A 21,580-nucleotide genomic window follows, 5' to 3' on the forward strand; every position below is an offset into this window, starting at 1 on the left:
TCTCTCACGCCTGCTCGCCGGGGCATCGGGGCGCACAGGGCTCTGGACCTGGGTGTCGTGGTGGTGAGGATGTGGCCAAAGAGGGTTCCGAGGCCCCCGCTGGGCCGGGACGGGGCTCTCACTGAGTGTCAGCCACAGCGGCGGCCTTAGTCATGGCATGGAACACAGAGCAGAGAGAGAGTTTCCCTTTTTGTCGTATTGCATTTATTTCCATTTTTGATAAAAACTAGTTTGCTCTGCACTCCCCAAACCCACACTGATAAACAATGAACGTCATCAGAGTTGGAAGAGCACGTGGCTGAGCGGGAGCCACGGCCACGTTCAGCCACGTGACTTTTGGCTTGGGAGGAGGGGGCTTTGCAGAAAACACAGAGTCGCCTGTAGTTCTTCTGTTCCCGCCAATCCCGCCCTCGCAGCTTCTGTGGACATAGACTCTTTTTCTAAATGAGGAGAAGTCCTCAGAGCGGGGTGGGGTCATGAGGACGGCTCTCCCCACTCTGGTCGCGGACACACAGACTGAACGCTCCCTCGTTCCTGCCCGAGTGCCCGCCTTCTTCCAAGGTCAGCTTCTGGCATCGCTTGGTCCACACGTCCAGAGGGTTTTTGAACATACCGGGTGCTGACCCAACGTCTGGAGTTTGCAGAAAGTCTGGAGTTTGCAGAACTGGCAGAAGTTGGGATTGATACTTAAGAAGTGACAGCTGTGCGACCCCAAACTCTGATGAATGAAAATAACTCCCGGGGATCTGGGTCCCTGTGAACGTATTAGGCCTTTTTCTGCCTCGGGGGAAATGGTGGCAGTGGGTGGGGGAACCAGAAGCAAAAGGGAAATTCCAAAGTGGAAAACTGAGAGGACTAGACCTAGCGGTTTGCATCGCGTGGGTCACCCCGGCACGGTCTGCCGGCCCATTTCCTCAAGGGTTACTGCGTCCGTGTGGTTTGGGCAAGCAATTCAAGAGCTGTTTTCCTTTACAAAAACAAAAACAAACAAACAAAAAAAAAAACAAAAAGAAACAAATCAAAAGTAAAGTAAGCATTTCATATCATGAAGATAATGGGAAGTTTAATGGTGGATCCAGTGTTTGAAGCCATCCCGGGTCCCGGGAGTGGGTCAGTCGCACGGCCTGTGGTTAGACAGCGTTCCTTTGAAGGAGCTGGTCCAGTAATTGCTAGGGAGGCAGGAGACAGACACGTCAAGGTCAGGTTCAGCACCTGCGCGCCACACACACGTCACACCTGCTGGCGGCCAGGCCATTACCTTTTTGAAGACTTCAGCGCGGAGTCTGTTACTCTGTAAGAGCACTCTTTTCTTTTGTTCTTCTTTTTTCTTTTTCACTTCCGGCAAGTTATTATAGATTCTGAAACAGATTCGGAAAACACTCTGAAGGGGAGTGAGACAACGGGTGCCTGGGGTGGGTCTGTGTCCCGTCTTGTCAGCAGGCTCTTCCCTTTCAAAGACAAGACCAGCTGCAGACGGGCCAGCCCAGATCGGTGAGCCACCGAGACCCAGGGCTGCCTGACAGTCTCCAGAACGGGCCGCCGAGGCTGGGACGGCGCCAACCGTCAGGGGTCCCCTCCCCCCGCAGGGCAAAGCTCAGAGGCCAGTTGTCTCCTGGGTGGGCACTTCCCTACCTCTCCATTCTTGGAGATGATTAATGACTTGGTCACATCAAGTGGGAGATTCCAAACCTACTGCTTTCCCACTCTGTAAACTCGCCCAGACACCTTTTTGCTACGTTTTCTTAAGCCTTCCTACGACTTAGAAAAAGAGCAGCGAATAAGAGGAGGAAGTAACAGGAACTCTACCGGGATCACACACGCGTACGTGTGTGTTTCCCTCTTAACCTGGTGCCCTCCTAGTTAAACTGCTTCCAGATACATCTCAGACGTAAGGATCACGGTCTTGTCCTAGTGTAAAAGTAGGAGTTTCCACATAACAAGCAGGGCCCAAGAAAGAGACCTTCTTCTGGACTCTTCTTTCCTGCCTCTTAATAGAAACTGTTTGTGTCCAGATGTCGAAGGATATGTCTGCGGCATCCACAGACACAGAGGAGGAACAATAGCCTGAGCTGTGGGGTTGCTGTATACATGGCCTGTGGGTAAACACCTTTTTTATCATTTTTTCCACATCCGAAAGCCAGACAAAATTTAATAGGTTCCACTTTTAAAATAATTAACAAAGTATAAAAATATAAATGACATTATTAGCAGGTGACATTATCTTGGTTACTGAGCACGAGGCTAATCACCAGGCGTAACTGTTGTCAACCCTCACAGCAGCCAGAAGAGGCACGTAGTGTCCTCTACAACATGACTGCGGAGCGCAAGGCCCAGCAAGGTCAGGAGGCTCTTGCAAAGTCCCTAGGGAGAGGACCATAAGGAATTAGCAGGAGAGCTGAACGTCCCAAAGCTCCACAGTGGAAATCCCCAGACGCAGAGAGACCATCTTCCTGATGCCGACCGTCTGAACTATATGGGCAGTTTAAGATAAAAATTCCTAGGTCTCCCTCTTGGAGCTCCTGATGTGGTATTTTGTTACAAGGGCTTCCTAAATAAATTAGGATATATCCATACAGAGCACCATGCAGCAAATAGTTAAAACCAATGAGGAAGATGGTCTAAATCTGTATCTTTCATGCAATAAAAGTAACTACAGAAAAATAATATATATAGTATGATCCCATTTATGATTAACAAATAGATAACTGCTGATGTACGGGTATAAGTCTATCTTCAGGCAGACAGAAGGGCCTGAAATGATGCACAGAAGGCTGAGTACTGTGGGTCTCTGGAGAAAGGACTGGGCTCAGAGGAATGCGGTGGGAGGGAAGACTGTCGGCTAGAAGGGCCTTTAGCTTTATCTCTGCTGTTTGAGTATTTAAAACGAAAATGCGATTCAACCATACAACTAATAAGAATACGGAAGAAAAGAAAGCTCCAGCATGACTGTGGGTGAGTGAGAGAGCCAGGGTCAGAGCCCACCCAGGACACAGAGTGAAAACCCAAGTTCGGACTCCATCCGGGACGCACCGTGACCTAGCTCCTGCATCCTTCCCGAGCCTCTGTTTCCGCTTCCGGAAAGCCCTGGGGCCATCCTGTTGACCCCGAATGCTGCTTTGAGATCTAGTACTTTAACTGCCAGTCTCCATAATAGCGACTTTGGGTTTGGGGACTGCAAAGGGAAAATTCAGCTGAAATTTTTTGCTAAATTGAAAAAGGAATACTTCGGGCATGAGGGACGCACAACCCTCCACATCTCAAACAGCAAGTCTGAAACCCCAGTGGCCCCTCAGAGCTCCCAGTTAAAATGCCATGAATCAGATCGCTTATGGGATGCTCCCCTTCTCACTTCCACTCTTGGACTTACAAAGAGTTCCTTGCCCGTGATCAAAGTTGGCCAATTATCATGGAAACGATTCTAAAAGCAGAGATTTTTGTGCCTGGACTGTGGAGAAACATATTCTTCTTATTTCAGTGGTTTCTCTAAGGGCTCTATCAATTGGGTTTAATTATTACCCTTCCTCCCAGTGCTAGATACTTTATTATAAACTAATGACATTTTCTTGCATGAACTTGGCCAACATCGTGCAGTTATTACCTTCTGGTTAGGAGGCCAGGGCTCAGAAAGAATGCCGCCTTTGTGTGATCAGGTGGGTGAGAATTAGTCGGAGTCTAGAATAGCAACCAGCCAGGCAGAACAGGGAGAGTCTATGGGCAGCGAGGCCGCCAAGCCCACTGGGGATGGAGCGTCAGGAAGGCCAGCATGTGGCCCTCCGTGGCTTTGCTGGCTCCCACATGCCACGGGCTTCCAAGTTTGGAGTCATTCCTGCAGGCTCTCTGCCACTGGGAGGGCCCTCAGGAGAAACCATCTCGCTCCTCCTCATAAAATCACCTTCAAAGGTGCACAGTGACAAGGAGCACCTGCCCACAGAGAGATGAGAATGTGCAGAAGCTTTCCTGTTATGAGTCTGGGGATCTCTTAGAGACCAATTACTGGGTCGGCTCAGAATCCAAGACCCGCCACTTTCCTAAGGCTTTTCCAAGAACGGCATTAACATTCAGAGATGCAATTGAACAACTTCTTTTAGCTAGCGTTCCATATTCACGGCCAAGAGGACCTCAGACATTAAAGGTGGACCTGGGAATAGTGACCCCTCTGGACGGCGCCTGGACGCAGCGGCCACCCCCCCCCCAACATTTTTCGACCTCACACAATAACCAAGTACCTTTTAGATCGCATGTGCATCTCCTTCTCTGAAATGTATCTTTCTTTGGGTTTGAACAAGTTATCTGGAATGAAATAGAAAGAGGATTAATTTGGGAAGGTTTGGATATCACGCATTTCTAGAGAAACATTGTAGTGGACTTTGTACATGTTTTATTATTGATCCTTAGTCTAAATCCCAACCTGCCACCTACCGCGCAGGACGCAGAAGACACTCATACACCAGAAACGCGTATATTGAAACTGACAACCAAGATTGGTCTATTACCGTCTAAACACAGGCAAGAGGTACAAGGTTGACATCTAACATACTTTGCAGACAGTGACCCTTCTGCATGCTTCAGGTAGCAACTGTGATCGTGTGCAGAGGGCAGTGACCAAACTGTGCTTCATGGTCACCTTGGGTGCAGGTCCCTGGGTGTCAGGTGGAAGATCTCCCCACGAGACTCCTGGTGCTCCTGAGGATAAGGAAATCTCCCAACTATCACGAGAGCATTTTGAGAGCAGGAGTTGATGCTCATAACTGGGACCCTCCATCAGGGACCCTCAACCTCCACACCCATTCTCAAGGGGGACCAGCCCTTTCCAAATCAGAGAATGCAATGGACAGCAACACAGGACGAATGTCTGTCTTATGTCCCTTGAGAGCACAGCGCGACTGAAAATCACTGAGTCTGGAATGTTTTCCAGTGAGAGGACACATTAGTAACCACAATGTTTACAGGTGGCACACTCAGAAATAACATGTATTTTTTTAAAAATAGTGTATACCCTTTTGTAATAACTCAAATTCCCACATGGCTCTCGGCCCTACAGACCAGCCAAGAGTCTGTCACACAAAAAAGCTCTTGGGGCTATGTGTCGCGTGGAGTACATCTGAGAAGCTGCCACACTTTCTGAAACACCTGGACAGTGACCAGTTCATCTCCTCCATGCACATAAGCAGACAGACAAGCCAGCACCCTGGCGAAGCATCACTGAGTTGACATGGGCTCCCTGTGATCCCCAGTGAAGACCCCATGTACTTCCATTAATCTCTCGTCAGCCTGTGCCCTCACTTAGCACTCCAGCAGAGCCCCACGAGGCTTCTCGGGCTTGCAGAATTATCCACGAATATGCACAAAGGTGGGGAAGAGACAGGGATAAAACACATTTCTCCCCTCTGGAGAAACAAAACACAGCTACCAATTGACAAACTGGAAACATCACAACAGCTGATTTGTATTCTGTCTAGTTATTTAACATAAAAGAAAAAAATGGGACCATTACTTAACTTAAAGACAAGATTCAAAGGAGAAATAGGAGAGAGGACAAAAAAAAAAAAAAAAAAAAATCAACGGAATTTTCCCAGCTCAGGGAAAATGTCCTCAGTGTTTGGAAAGGCACAAGAGAAAGGAGCAGGCAACACCACTGTGAAGATTTCCAAGATGCCTCCCGGTGCCCACCCTTGGCTTTCACTCCACTAGGGCCAGCCCAGCGTGGAGAGCCTCAGAAACATCTTGATGACTTTCCCAACGAAACAGGATGCCGCCTTCAGGCAGCCAGGTCTTGGGGAAGCAGTTCTGTGACTGCCTGAAGACTCCTACTCAGGCAAGAAGAAGGAACCTCTTTAAAAAAAAAATCAGATTCAAGTCTGGAGTAGCATTCCTCAGGACCTACTCAAGATCAGGGCACTGCCAACCCAGAGAGATAATGGTGCTCCAAGGGAATAAAAATGTTACAAATAGAGCTTGTAACATTTAAAAAATATATTTGTATCATTTTAAAACTCTTAATCCAATTGTATGTTGTCTACTTTGGGACATTAGATTTTTTTTTTTAAGTTTATTTCTTTAGAGCACCCGATACCACAATGAAGCTTTGGTTTTATTTCCAAGAGGAAACAAAAGCAAATGCAACCTCCTCCGCTGCTTTGTTTTCTGATCTCTTCCTGGCCTGCTGGGCTTCAGCAGAAATGTAAATTCGGGGTGCAGCAGCCCATATGAGGTGCCAAACAAGCGGGTCCTCATGCCAGAAGCCAGGTCCTCCCTCCCCAGCGGGTGGGCTCCACCCACACTCGCAGAAAGTGTTTGCTCCTTGGTGGCTGACTTCCAGTTTTTGTAAGAGCACCAAACCCATCTGATGAGTAGTGAGACCTTTCTGGCGAAGAGGAAAGAGAGAGCGGTGGTTTCACCCTCCTGGAGGAAATTGTTTGAAGTAAAGCAGTGTCTTGCCAATGGCGCCCAACCTCCCCAGAACACACAGAACCCTACCTGACACTTAAGAGGAGGGAATGGCATGGGGTGGGGAGGGAACGGCATGTCCGACCTGAGGGGTCTGTGTTACTATTTATAACGATACTCCTAGCATCTGTCGGATGTTTCCCTACGTGGTCTTCATACCAACCTCGGGACACGTGCATGATTTTTTTTTTGCATTTTAAGATTGGGGAAACTTGAGCTCGAAGGGCTGTTTGCTGTTCAGGCTCATGGAATGAGTGAGTGGAAGAGCTGGGTTTCAGCCTGAGTTAGTCCAGCCCCGTCCACACACACCCGTCACCTCAGAACACGGCCCCCCACTCATATTGCAGAATCTGTATTTGGGGGTCCTGAGAGCATCAGTCCACTTCCCAGGAGACCAACCCCAAATTTATTTCTTTTATACGCCTTCCTCCTGTGTCTAATGAGCAACTCCTATCTCACCGGGGAATGCTCAGAAGAAAGAAAAGTAGATAAGGTCCTGCCACCATGAACTTCATTTGTTACGGGGGGAGGGGAAGAGAGGTGGGGATCAGATCATTAACAAGCTGGCTATCACGTATCAGACAAGTGTTCTGAAGAAATCGAAACATGGCCACATAGTAAAGGGGAACTGGGAAGGTCGGGAGGGCCCTTTGGGGGAGGAGATATTTAAACCACAATTCAAATGACCATGGGACCAGGTGTGGGAGGATCTGGGAGAAGGGGGTGGAGAAGGGAGGCCAACGAGGGCCACGCTGGATGCAGAATGAGGGAAGGAGGGCATGAGGCATGAGGTGGTCAGGCCAGCAGGGGACACCAGATCAAAGACAGCAGCGTCCTCCACCTAGGTACGCTTGACAGCTGCTTGGGGACCTTGACCCCAGAAATGTGACCTGGAATATCTAGACTAGGCTACTGGGCACCAAGACTGGGAACCATCTGAACTGGGTTCTGTAAGCCTATTTAAGGAGCTCCACAAGCCCGTTAAGGAGTTTTCCTTCAGAGCGAGAGAGATGGAGAGCCATGTGGGGTTTTAAACAGGAGAGCCGATCTGCGTTAAAAGATGACCAGCGGCTGTTCATACACAAACTTGGGTCGAGGAGCTGCGCACAGTCCGTGGGGAGGTAGATCAGGCATCTGAAGGGAACTAGAGACAGCAGTGTTCAGAGGGTGAAGTGGGGGGACTCCAGCCTCACTGACACTGCCTGTGGGCAAAGCAAGCTGTGGGTTGGGAGAGGATCGGGATGACTTCCAGGCAGCGGGAGGGACCATTCATTTGATGACTGGTAGGTAGGCTTTCGCCTCTTCGGTGCTCTGCAGTAGATACACAAAGGTTGCTAAGATGAAGGGCTCAAAGCCCAGGGTGAGAACCAGGTAAGTAAGGCCTTTGGATGCCAGGAGCACAGTCTGCATGGGGTAGAGGGCTCCTGGGGGAGTGGTCAGCCCTCTGGGGGAGGAGCCAGTGGGCTGGAGGAAGGGTGACCCTGGGTCGGGGGGGAAATGCAGCAGGGCCCCAGGGACCTGCCTGCAGCAAAAGATGGTTCTCCAAGCACACACACATGCAACAGGACCCACTGGGGCATCGTTTCAAGGAACGGAAACCATCTTGCATGTGCTTTGTTCAGAAATACAGCAATTTGCACCTGTCAATTCTCTTTGAGGGAAATTCTGCCTTTACGAAATTAAAGTGGTGAGAAAAATATCCAGCCTGCTTATTGGTCTTTTAGGGATTTTCCTTGAAGTGCTGTTGTTATTCCAGCTCACTGGTAGAGAGCAAAGAGAACCATGGTTGTATTTACCTCTCATTAACATTCAAATAGACAAGGTTTGGGGTTGGTTTTCAGTGTTTTCAATAAAATTATGGAGGTAAATTGCCCATTTCTGTATTTCTAGAAAATCCTTCCCCCTTTCTCCCCCAAATCCGTTGTGTGTCTGGTTCATGACTGTATCATCCAAGCCATGGGGCCTGTTGATAATTTAATTTGGCAAGGCCAGACTTGCTTAAGCCCTTGCCTGTTTCAAAGTCAGCCAATAACCAGCTACCAAGCCTTTAGGGTCTCTGAGGCTGTCGTGGGCGAGCAGCTGAGCAAAGGTTGAGTCTGGAGACCCCCTTGATCTCTGTAAACACACATGGGTGTTTACTAATGACCCTCACCTCCTGTGTGTGAACACACACACACACACACACACACACACACACACACGGCCTCCGCAGTTGGTGCCACCAGGAGGCAGCAAGGGTCACCCACACGCCAGTAGGATCGATTGTTTATGGGGCCCGGGTTCTTCTCCCTCCACAGAGCCCTCTCGGTCTACAGCTCTGCTTGCAAAGCTTCCTTTTCCCTATTGGACAAGTCATCTCAACGATCAAGTTCACACTAGATTTGTAACTATAGTGTCCTCCCAGAAGCTCAATCTCGCAGTCACCCTGAACACTTGGAAGAATCGTCCAGGGCTTGCTTCCCCCACCCCACCTTCCCTTAGAAACACCAAAACCGAGAGATGCCTCTTAGAATCCGGCAGGGAGACAGCCAACTACTTTGGAGGGTCAACACCAAGTCTACACCACTCAGCTTCTTCTATTAAAGACCAGGCCTCCAAAATGAACAAAGATGAGGTCTGGGTTTGGGGGGAAAGTTTCTAAAGGTTTTCCTCTAAAAAAGGACCCCAGTATCTGTGTATTCTGAGATCACGGGACTGTTCACTGTGCCAGCTTCAGAGCTAAGGAGCAGCTGACCATCCTGTCACCGGAGTGATTACATCATAGTTTTCAAGAGTTAAATCCAGTTACTTGCACATGATTTCTTTTCAGCCTGCTTTGGAGGGACCTTGAATTTGCTGGACACAGGCAAGGGCAGAGTGGTCTAGCTTGGACTCCTTAGCTCTCCAGAAATGAAACGGTACACACTGCCCTGTACGAAGGCGAGTGGGAAGACTCTTGGGTTGTCTGGCTCCGATGAGCTCTTATGATGATAAAAATCTTGTGCTGGGTAAACGTTCTCATTTTTCTCAGGTCACTTGTAGCCTTCCGTGGAATGCTGCTCTGAATGACAGTTCCACCTGCTGGGCAGCCAACTCTGGGGCCTGGAAGGTGGGGTACCTGGCAGAGACGCTGACATTGATGTGAAAAGGACGCTTGTGCCAATGACCATCCCGCTACACAAGAGAGATGCTGACGTCAGAGATGCAGTGAGCCTCTCAGATCCTTCTGGTGAAGGCATATACCGTGAAGAAATGAAGAACAGGGCACCTGGGTGGCTCAGTCATTAAGTGTTTGCCTTTGGCCCAGTTCATGATCACAAGGTCCTGGGATCGAGTCCCGCATCGGGTTCCCTGTTCAGTGGAGAGAATGCTTCTCTCTTCCTGCCCCCGCCCATTCATTCTAATAAATTTTAAAAATTTTAAAAATTAAAAAAAGGAAATGAAGAATAAACCAGAAGTCCCCAGGGATATGGATTTCTCTCTTCTCATGTTCAGTTTGAGAAGCAAGGTATGAAGTCTCCCGGTTTAGGAAGTGACTCGTTCTCTCCGTGGAGAGCTCACCTCTTGCTCAGAGAGTTGTCCTTGAGTTTAGGGCCAGGGCAGGGGTGCTGATGGTGAGAACTGCCCGCCAAGAACACTAGCAGCCCACAAGATCCCCTCATAGATCTTCATAATGGGAGAGCCCTTGGTGTGCCCGGGCACATGGGCCCCAGGGATGGACACTTCAGCGACCCCAGCTAGAGGAATCAGGTCCTCAAGTCCCACAGGTCAATGAACAACATTTTTGGAGAGAAATGGAGTCTTTATGCAATCCCTGGTTCTATCCTGCCATCAGACCAAGAAGAGCCACCCAAGCCCTTCCTTCCCCACTTTGTCAGGTCTTTCGCGATTCTAGGCTTGGTTTTCAGCTACCTGCCAGGCCAGCTCTCTTTCCAAGGGGCACGGGACCCCTAGAGGACAAGGGGGGATATTTCTTCTATTTTTTTGCTTCCTCCTCACTCCCCCACCCCATACTCGTGGCTCCTTTCCATCCACACTCCATCCCTATGGCCAAAGACAACAAATGTTAATATTTCTTGTATTACCTGGTTACTCCTCAAAGACCCAGCAAAAGACAAAGGGGTCCAAGTCTCTCTGCTAGCTCTCATAAAAGCCACAAGGACACAAAGGAAGGTGAGCTGTATCAGTCACACCTCTCCTCTGCATTGCTCCTACCTAAGCTCTTGGCATAGACAAAGACACTCCTTCTCCCATTATTTCGTGCTGCCGCATTTGTGACATACTTTCCAAAGGGACTGTGACTGGCTCCTTTCCTCTGATGGACTTTGTGCAGGGTACCAGCATGATGGCATTGTTACAGATGCCAGGGGAACCTACATGGAGACAGGGTTGGGCAGGGCCTATCAATGGACAAGCTTCCAATGAGGCAAACCCAACCAAAGACCAGGAAGTTGGCACCAATCTACTGCCCAGAGGGGCCCAGGGCCCTCAACCCTTACTTCCTGGCACTGCTAGACCAAAAGGATACAAGTAAGGTGAGTAAAATCTCTGTTCCACAGTCCCAGGTTTCTGTGGGAAATGGCAGACTTAAACTCTGCTTGGGGTTTCCTTAGCGAAGCATGGCAGCTATTTCCATAAGCAAAGATTCCTAGAGCAATATTTCCAAAGAAATATTGGAACCCCAATATCTGGACTCTCAAGAATTGGATAAAATCATTCCAAGGTCAAAAAAGCTTAGGGCAAACACAGTCAAATGAATGTAAGCAGCCTTCATGGTTGCACAACTTATCAGTGCCTTTAACAGTTATAATCATCAGTTTTCAAAGTTACTATGTATAGCTATAGAACAAGATTTAATCTATCCTAAAAAGAAAACAAGGTGTATTTTCCCCATATTTTTGAAAAAATGTGTGGGTGTTAGATGGCAAGTTTAAATTACTCATTTAAAAGAACTTTAACAATGGCTCAAATCACCCACTTCACCATAAAACAGCAACAGTTAGTGAAAATCTGGAAGATTAACTATTGATATGAGAGTCATTGTTTGCTCCAGTTCCAGCGTTTGCCAGCACTTTTAAGAGAACCACAAAATATGGTGATTTATAGATGATGAATAAACTTTCCTTCTCTTTGCCAAGTAGATTTATATCCTCAGTGTCACTGCAAAGGTTTACTACTGAGCTGCATTGCGAGATAAAAGGGAAATCATTTGGAAAATAAAATCCAGGCAACGGGGAGAAGGAATCTCCCATAACATTATTTTCCCCTGTACCACTCTGTAATTCCTGTTTCCACCTTGAACGATTTTAATTGGAAATACACTGTCCTTTGAATCAACAGACATAAACTGGTCTTTTCTTTCCACGTTTCTTAGAAAAAACACAACACCTTTATCATCCGTCTGTGAAGGACACCATAACAGCGTACGTGAAAATAACTCTGAATCAGGGGAAACAGTCTTTTGGCTAAATCATGCTGCTGTTTTCTCTGCAGGCTGATGAAGTAAATTTACAATTACTTTTATCTGATAAGCACATTAAAAAATTCCTTTGTGAGTAATAATGGGAGAACTACCTCCAAATATTTATTCAGATGTTTTATGGGAAAACATTCCCAAGATCAGACCAGGCAATAATAGGGACAATGCGGCTGGGGCTCAGCTAGCCGCATGATGAACACCACATTTCCATTACTGCAATGACTTCCCTGCCATCTCGTATCTGCTGGGTCACTTCTCCAGCTCGATGCTCTGGGAATGCAAATTCATTTTAATACTTGCTCTAGCCAAGATTATCAGTCTGAAGGCGGATCTGCTGGAGGAGGATTTCTGCAGTGCCTTCAGGAGAATTCCGTTCCTCTACTGGTCCGTGATCTGAATGGCTCTGACTTGGATCACCTTGGGAAGTGTGGATAATGCAATTCAGATGACTTCAGTCTGTGGCGCCATGCAGCAGGGCTGCCCAGGGCGGCTTAGTGCGGCACGCGCCCATCGGCACTTACAATCTGGGGAGACTTTACTGGCTTCCCTGACCATAATCCAAAGTGGAGAATCTAAGAAGGTTGGGGATCCAGAGAGATACAAGTGTCATGAGTGCTCAAATGGAAGAAAGAGGGGCAGGGGACAGGATGGGAGTATCAGGGAGAGCTTCCTGGAAGAAGGGGATATTCCTTATGGGTTTTCTACACATTCGCAGGTTAGGGGGACAACCTGGGTGGACCACGAGGAGGATCCCTTCAGGCAGAGAAGAAAGAGCAGAGGCAGCAGCACAGTGGAGAGGGCTGTGTTGGAGCATGGCTGGGTTCTGGACGGGCTGCGGTAGCAACTGCAATTCATAAAGGGCGAAGCACCCAATACCACACGATCCAGGTCAGGCACTACGGGAAGCAAAAGGAACAGTCTTGGGAGTAAGAGATGAGAGAAGAGGCTGGACTTAGGCTGGGCCAGTGAGGTGAGGCAGGATTCTGTAGGGCAGAGACAAGGAGAGACAGATAAGGCTTCTATCAGGTGGTTTAGGGACCCTGACTTAAGGAAGGACAGCTACAGAGACCAGCTGGGGAGGGTGTGGGGGGCGGAGTCAGGATGGGAGGGGTCCAGGTCACAGGGTGGGGATGGAATCCAGGGGGGCTCTGGGCTAGACTCCCCATGAGGGAGAGGGCAAGGCTGGGTAGTGGCAGCGGGAGCAGACGCCGCCACACGCTGGTCGGGGGGGGGTAGCGAGGACTGCCTACCCCGTGGGCGCCGGGCCACCTGCTCCCGGCAGTCTGTACCCCAGGACCTGAGGGGGCTGTACCCCATGCTTTTTGTTCAGCCCGCCCAGACTCATTCTGCAAGGCAGAAGCAACGCCTAATTCAGAAGCTTTCCAATCCCAGGTCGGGGCGGCCTTTAAACACGACCAACCCCCGGAACCCCGGGAGCCGTGCAGGGATGATGGGGAAGGCTTGCCTACCACCCGGCGACTGTAGTGGACTGAGCAGGAAGAGCCCTCATGTGAGGAGGTGAGGCAGGCCCTCAGACTGCAGAGCTTGACCTCAGAGACAGCCAGCGAAGCCTGCCTCCAACCTTCCTCCTTCTGCTTCCCTGGCTCGCTCTCCTCCCTCCTTCTCTCTCTCTTCCCTCTCTCCCCCACAATTCAGCAGCAGCCACCACGTTCTACTGATTCCACAACCACAAAACCCATCACATCCGCCACATCCTGTATCCCACTGCCTTGTCTGACGTCATCCCGTCCCGTCCAGCCTGGAGCCACTCTTGCCTCGGCTCTTGACCCCAGAATAAGGTTACATTTGGAAGCAGCATTCACAATCCCTGTCAGCCCTCCGGGGCTCATCTGTGGCTCCTCTGTCTCCTGCTCTGCCCCCCACTCTGCAGTTCAGTCCGAGCTGAACAGATACCCTCATGCCCCCCCCCATCCCGTTCCCCCCACCCTGCACCACGATGCACCCGCACAGCCTCATCCCAACACGGTCTGGAGGTCTTCCTGGCAGTAGCCTCCCCACGAGGCAGGGAGGTCCGTGAGACCAGGGACTGTACCTCACAGTGAGTTCTCAAGAAAGGCTTGCTAAGTGATGAATGAGAAGGCGCCCGGGTCACTGCCATAGGCACGCAAAGTGGCTCCGGGCAAGGAAAGAGACGCACCCTGTGTACAGACGTTGGGGATTCAAACTACAGCCGGCCAGACCATAAAGGCAGGTGGGGCACGTGGGGTAGACAGAAACTTCATCAGCTACTTCCTAGTCTCTCTGAAATCTCAGCTGTTCGTGCAAATGTCCATCTACAAAGAGGGAGCCCGGTGAACTCACACATGTGTGCACACATGTACACGCGGGTCCCTGCCCTGAGCCTTGAAAACCGCTCAGAACTCATGAGTCAACAGGAAGCCGAGTTGGCCCCATGGACCTCACTGTCCTCGTCCCTGCAGGTCGGGTGCCTGCTGTCCCGGCAGTCCCCGCCCCACAAGGCATTTGTTGGCCACCAGAGCGCCCACCTAAGCTGAAGACGAAACTGCTGGGCAGACCCCAATGATGGGAGGCAGCCAGCCCCTCTCGGAAAGCAGCCTCGTCTTTCTCCTGACCGACGTCTTGACGCTGTGGCCAGAGCTCATTCACACGTATGATTTATTAACTAATTTAGCATGTAAGAAAAACATCTGCATTTCGCTTTTATCATCTTGCCAGCAGACAGGCTGAAGACAAGATGTGTAGACTTGTTTAACGGGGCCCTAAACACTCCCTTCTCCCTTGCCCCGGCTCACACGAGGCTCGGGCTCCAGACGTTGTCTGATTTAACTGACCTACACAAACAAACAGAAGCATAAAGCTCTCATCAACACATAAATACCGCAGGGACGGGCAGAGTGGCCCAGAGTCCCGCCCGCAGCACCCTAGCTGCTGGGGCTACCTCAGAATTGGGGAGCTACCAAGGTACCTCGGTTATTTAAAAGTACTGACTGGGTCTGGTCACCCTTTATTATAGATGAGTTGAAGATGTCCATTTAAAGTCAACTTCATTAAAAGATGTCACTGAATGTGAACTTGTAAGATCTGTTTAGGGGGAAATGCCATGGTTGGACAATGTCGTGGGTAGAAATATGTCTCCCCAAAAAGACAAGGTCAAGTCCTTACCTCCCAACCCAACCTGTGATGGTGAAGCTCACTGGGAAGCAGGGGCTTTCCAGATGTGTGTGAGTTAGAATGTTCACACTGGATGAGGCCGACCCTGATCTCGTGACTGGTGTCCTTCTAAGATGAGGAAATTTGAACACAAAGACATGCAGACAAGGGGAGACGGAGAATCCAGTGATGCATCTGGAAGCCAAGGAACACCAAGGCTTGCCAGAAGCCGCCAGAAACCACCAGAAGCTGCCAGATGCCACCAAAAGCCGCCAGAAGCAAGAACACAGCCAGAGCGCGAATTCTCCCTCTGAGCTTCCAGAAAAAAACCAACCATTTAGATATATTCAGTTTGGGTATTTGGCCTCTGGACTCCGAGAGAATAAATTTCCATTATTTTAGCCTCCCGGCCTGTGGTCACTTGTTAAAGCAGCCCTAGGGAGGACCACCGGGCATCTCTGTAATATTGGCGAAGGTGGAAATCCTGGAGTACCGGGCACCCACCGTGGGCACAGCTGGAAGGCAGCTGGCTCGGGAGATGGAGAGCCCAGCACCTGCCACTGAGGAAAGGCCCCACACAGAAGATGCTCCTGAGTGTCTCTGGGTCCCCATTTCTTCCCACACAGAGGGATCAGATTAAAAAGGAAGCTAATCAGATGCCATTTTTCACACGTGGAGCCGTGGCGCTCCGCAGTGGCCTTGTTTTGTTTGTTGACAGCACGTTTGTTAGCCATTTATTAACAGGCAGGATCCTCAAAAATGTCAAGGCCCAGGGGCGCACACATCATAAGCATCCTTGCAGTCCTTCCCGGGACAAGCACAGATGTCCACGTGCCTGGGGGGCTCCCACGTGTGGCTGATGGTTCCTCGTGGTGACTTGAAAAGTCTGCACCTGAACCCGACTGCACGTTGTTGAGCAAGAGACTTTAGTCCCCAGGAGGACACACCCCAAATCGAGTCTGGATCTGCCAAGCAGCTTGAGATGCTGGTGAGTTGCATTTTCAAAGAGGAAAAGTCTTTGCATGTACATTTTGTTGATTTCCTTTTTAAAAAAAATTTTTTTAAGCCTACTGGAAAATGTCACTGGGAGGGAGCAGCAAGTGTCCTGCCCAATCCTGCGCCACGAGAAGGATGCTCCCTTGCCCGAGGTCTTCTGACCTGCAGCACCCTGGGTGGACGAAGGAGCTAGCCTGCCCATGGGCCAAGGAAGTGAGCAGGAATTCTGGAATAACACCCTTTGTCCTCCGTCACCCAGGCTCCCCTTCAATGTCTGTAATGTTTGCTAAGCTGCATTTTATTGAATATGGTTATTTCCCTAGAGGACTTTTATTCTGATTTATACCTATGATTTCACCTCCTGGGGGCAAGAACATTTTCCTGGGAAGAAAGATCCTGTTCCTCTATCCAAAGGAATAAAAGGGAGGTTCCCCGAGGCCTCCAGATTTTCAGATTTGGGTTGGCAGGCCGTCTGTATGCGCTCCGATGTCCCCATTTCTGCTCTCATCTCTTGTTGTTCTTGCTGCTTTAATAGTCTGTTTATAAGCTCCATGAAGAAAGGACCAAGGCCAGTCTGGCTCACGGTGCTATCCCCAGCTCCTGGCATGGTGCCTGGCCCCGAGAAGATTCCTGAGTACTCCCTGTCTAATGAGCACATGCGTGCGGCCCCTCACGGGGTCAGCTCAACCCTGGCTCCGCGGCATTGGGAGAGCGGACCATCCACACTCTGAGCTCACAGCAGGAAAGGGGTTTCAAGATGACGAATGTTGATACAGACAAGCTGGAGTCAACCTCTCACCCTGAGATCTGTTTTGCAATCTATAAAGGGCAAAGGGGATGTCTTGCAAACGTCTGTCAGGAGCCAAGAATTTGAACTTGCTACCCTGGCTGCCACACTTGTATGGCTTCTTTCCCAGCTACGGCGGTAAATTTGTGTCCCAAGCTAGTTCTGGGGAATTCAGTGCCCTCGGTAAGCTCCCACAACGGGGGGCTTCTGGGGCAGGCTTTGGGATACTGAGATCCGGATGCGGGGTGCGACCCGAGTCTGCCGCATGTCAGGGGTATCATCTGTACCATTGCTGGCGGTGAAGGTCCCGGCCCCCCAGTCTCACCTGCCCTCCCCAACCCCCTGTGGCTTACCACTAAGAGGGTGGGGCACGGTGAACTGCTTCTTGTTGGCGCGGACAGGAAAGAGACTCTGCTTCCGCCCCAGGTTCTCCTTCCGCTGGGCTTTTCTCTGCTGCACCATGTGTTCCAGCTTCTTCAGCCGTTCTTGGGAACGAGAAATGAACTGGGGTTTCTGGACTTCCAGCGCTTCCTGACGGCAGCAAGAAAATATTTTATTTTTTTGACAGAAGTGAGGCAGGCAAGCAATGCATCCCTCTGATTTGGTCAAGAAGCTGACCAAAAGCACAAGCTTCAAGGACGAGTGGCCACAGGGCACCCACACCCCAAGATTTTCTGCCCCTGCCTCCTGTGGAGACTGTGACAGACGTGTTGATGATGTAGGTCCTGCGGACGGCCCCAGCCAGCCCCAAGGGCCCTGCTGCGGCATGACGCCAAGCCACTGAAAGCGAGGTGGCAAACATCTTCCCATCCCTTCCTCCCTGTCCATCCATTCAGTTTCCAACAGCCTGAACTTGGAGTGCCCTGAGCTCCAATTTCCAGAGAAACGGGGTGGGGAGGGAATGAAGGCATCATGAGTCACTTGCTTTTCTGCTGGGGGCTGGAAGCCTCACGCGGACCCAGATCACCCACCCAGCATGAAATTCATGCCTGTTCAGGAGAAACTGTCATCCTGGCTAACAGGAGTGTCTATTTCCAGGGAGGAAAAGCTGACCAAGTAGCTTTGCCTCTGCAAACTGGCTCTCCAAGCTTCAGACCTCCACGTCGGCCACGTCCCTCAATATACACCGCCAACCCATGCACTAAGCCACGTACTCAGGTCCACTGACAAAGAGAAACCACTACGGAGGCATTCCACTCCGTGTCAGACTCTGGGCTACGTGACTTATGTGGATTCCTCGTCTCTGGGAATCCCCGCATGGATTCTGAATGGCCTATATACTTCTCCCCATTTGATGGATGCAAAACCCAAGGCCTGTAGTGGTTTGGTGGATCTGAGCGACGCCCATGTTTTCTCCACACTGCCTTTTGTGGTCTGAACTTGCTATTCCTTGAAAACCTGTTTGGGTTGTTCCACTGCCTGGAGTAGGACCCTAGCCACACCCGTCAGTGAGAACCCCAGCTCTCCCAGTGAGCTCTGTCGGGCCTCCCCATTCAGCCTGAGCCTCGTGGTACCTCACGGACCACGTTGTACAAGGGATTCATGTACTCTGAGAGCCATGCTGGGCTGTGAACCCCTGGACGGCGTGGATCACATCTCGTCCACCCTGGATCCCTCCCTCCACTGCCCTGAGCCCTGCACACAGTAGGTGCTTAGCAAGGCCTCTGGATATGCCACCATAGCAGACCTGTTCCTCAGCGCCACTCCCTGCCCAGCCCTTTGGGAGCTCAGAGTTCCTGTGGGAAGGGCAGCGCAGACTCCACCATGGAGTCATGGAAGTCATGACTTCCAGTCATGGACGTGGCCTCGGCAGCTGCACCAGGAAAGGAGTCTTCTTGGCCACCTGGTCCCCATGGCACCATCCTGTGGTCCCAGGCACACCAGGGCTGCACAGAGAGCCCCTGGGAACAGCCTACTGGCCCAGCGTGGCTGCCTTGGGGGCATCAAGAGTCTCTTACCAGGGACTGACCAAGGACCGCTGGGATGCAGGGACCAACCAATGGCACCATGTCCACACCTGCAGGGACTTTCCTGGATGGTACGCCTGATTGCGTACATCCTGGTACATCCAGGTACATCCTGCTGGCGGGAGCTTTCTTGAGGTTGTCTGCTCTTCTCATTTCTATACCTCTATAATTCTGAACTTTAAGAAATGTGCACATATTCTTTCTACAACCAGGAACAGACACCAAGTGAAAGGTTCCATATCCTTGATCTCATGGCCATGTGATTGAGGCCAACCAAAGCTTCATATCCGTACATGAAGGTGGGATCCTAGGGACCGGTGGCCCATAGGGGGGCGGTGAGGACGGAAGGCTCTGATGCCTAGGAGGTGACCTGCTCAGTGTCACCCATCACTTCTCAACAAATGCTGTCCCTGCTACGATCATTGTTACTACGGATACTACGGGATCCTTATTCTAACCCAGACATCATTTCTCCATCACTCACACTGTCAAACAGAGGCCCAGAAAGTTCAGGGGACCTGACCAGAGTCACACAGCCATTACAGAGGGAGTTAAGCCTCCAGTCTCAGAGGTGTAAGTGAGATGATGCCCACGTGGACTTGCCTGGAGAGGTGTCCCCTCCGTGGGGATGCAGCCGGGGTGCACCGAGGGCCTTACCTGCAAGGTCAAGGAGCCTGCAGGTGTTCGTAGACCCTCAGGACAGTCTTCAGACAGGTCGGGACTCTCTGGTGGCTCAGGGGGCTCTGGCTCCAGGGGCACTGGCTTGGGGGGTGCTGGCTTGGGGGACGCTGGCTCGGGGGACGCTGGTTCAGGCTCCTCACTCTTCCCGCATTCCTTTATTTTCACAACCAAGTCACAGCACTTGTAATCCCCTGGGAGAGAAGATTTAGAATTCCATTTACAGGGGCGGCAAGATTTTCCCCTGGCTCCTCCGTACCATGAGACGCAGAAGACAATTTGGAAAATAGAAACCCCCGTGGCTTATTAATGGGCCTCGTTAAGTCGATAAGATCCCGCCTCAACAGACAACCGCCCCCCCTCCAGCTGCCCTGGTCCCGGGGAGGAATGTCTGTGGGCCGCCGGACTTCGCGACGGGCTACTTACACCACGGAGGTATTCCCTCGGCTTCCGGGGTTCAAAACGCCTTTGTTCACAATGAAAAGAAACTTTCTACTCCGGGTTTCCTATTAGGTGTGCCCTGTACAATTATTATCGCTCAGTTGTTTGGGGCCACGTGTTCATTTATCTTACGTTTGCCGCATTGATGATGTAAGACGGAAGGACGGTGCTCCGTTATTCACCCCTTCCCTTCGTTTGCCAGTGGCCACCCCTTCTTTATGTGTATAATTGGAATGATCTCTCTCTCTTACTTTCTCTCTTGATGCTGGATCTGGCCCTTTTGACCTTCCCTTGTGGAAAAGGTCAGGGATCACAGGGAGTCAACAGCACTCTGGGCAGGGCGGCCCCTGGCGTGTGGAAGGACGGATTAACACGGATTCTCTGGCCCCTCACTGAGCAGCTGCTCCGCCAGGAACAGGTCGCCGTCCCTTCCGTCTGGGCCGGCCCCCTCTCCCCATGTGAGCTCCCTGCCCCCTCCGCACCATCCCCCAACACAGCCCCCCCCCCCCAGCCCTGAAAGTCAACAGCATCTTACCCCCACCCAGGTGTCCTCCTCTTGCCACAAAGCCCCTTTGATTCCGGGACCCAGGGTCCTCCAACCTACAGGTTGAGCCCCACCGTCAGGAAGTGCCCGTCTTCCCAACGCAGGCTCCATCCCGCCCGCCGTGGGACCGGACCTCGCGGCAGAACACGCGTCACACACCCAACAGCACTGGGTACGCGGGAGGGTCCTAGCAGGATGCTTTGACACCACGAGCCTGTGGCTCCTCTGAGGGCTGGACCACGTCACAATCACCGTGCATCTCCCCATGGGGGCAGCCCCGGAGCCTGCCAGGTGCGGACTGTCGGGAGTGGAGCGGGGGCCGTTAGGAGGCCTGCAGGGCCGTGGGCTGCATCTCCGTGGTCCCCTGAATCCCCTGCTAGAACGCCCGCCGTCCGTGCCTGGATCCCCTCTGGCCCGAGCCAGCGGTCCTCACTCTGACACGAGTCCACCACATCCCCTGAGACCCTCAGGTCCCCCAGGCAGCCCGGTGGTCCCGCAGGCAGCCCGGTGGTCCTGCAGCTCGTCCGTGGCGGTTCCGTTCCCCGCTATCGCCGCGCACTCGGGACCAACAACATACGATGTAGAGATTCCCGAATCATTCTTTCCTTCCCGCGGGCATTTGCTCTTGTTCTTTCCAGAGGGTCTCCCCGCTGCACCCCTATTCCTGCGTCTGGCCTAAGCGGCCGGTCCAGATACCCGTCCCCCAAGCCCCCCGCAGCCAGAGGTAACTACACACCTCGGACCACGCTGTCCCCCTTTCCTGCCATGGACTTTCCTCTGCTTTACCTCAACCACAGGACCGCCACGGGGCCTCGAATCCTTTCCTTCCTGCACTCCACCACCAGAGCCCGCAACCCAAGGGCGGTGTAGGCATGACAGTGCCCATCCGTGCTCACGTCAGTGCTCCCTCTGTCTCCAAAAAGTCTCACCACTCTGGCCTCTCCTCCAGTCCGTGCTCCTTGGCAGGGCCTCGGCCCCCCGCCTTACCTTCTCCCTTCTGTCCCACCCCACCTCCGATCATCCCAGACAGAGTCTCCTTCAGAGCGAATCTAATTAGCTCTCTGCCCCTCAAGGGCTGGCCCTGCCCTCAGTCCAAACCCCGAGTGGGTTTTAAGTGGGTTTGACCACAT

General features: G+C 51.4%; 1 protein-coding gene across 5 annotated transcripts in view; it reads right to left on the reverse strand.

Moving 5' to 3' along the window:
* Positions 1–200: 200 nt before the first annotated feature.
* Positions 201–21,580, reverse strand: part of C13H10orf90 (chromosome 13 C10orf90 homolog) — a 210,913-nt gene continuing 189,533 nt past the window's right edge. For all 5 annotated transcript variants that reach the window (XM_046027354.1, XM_046027351.1, XM_046027355.1 and 2 more), the window contains 5 exons: positions 19,445–19,659; positions 17,174–17,351; positions 4,227–4,290; positions 1,259–1,358; positions 201–1,169 (listed from right to left, as the gene is read on the reverse strand). In XM_046027354.1, the coding sequence (XP_045883310.1) occupies positions 1,131–1,169; positions 1,259–1,358; positions 4,227–4,290; positions 17,174–17,351; positions 19,445–19,659 (596 nt within the window). In that variant the 3' untranslated portion in view covers positions 201–1,130. The remainder of the gene's footprint in view (positions 1,170–1,258; positions 1,359–4,226; positions 4,291–17,173; positions 17,352–19,444; positions 19,660–21,580) is intronic.

Source organism: Meles meles, chromosome 13 (genome assembly GCF_922984935.1).
Source record: "Meles meles chromosome 13, mMelMel3.1 paternal haplotype, whole genome shotgun sequence".
Lineage (NCBI taxonomy): Eukaryota > Metazoa > Chordata > Mammalia > Carnivora > Mustelidae > Meles > Meles meles.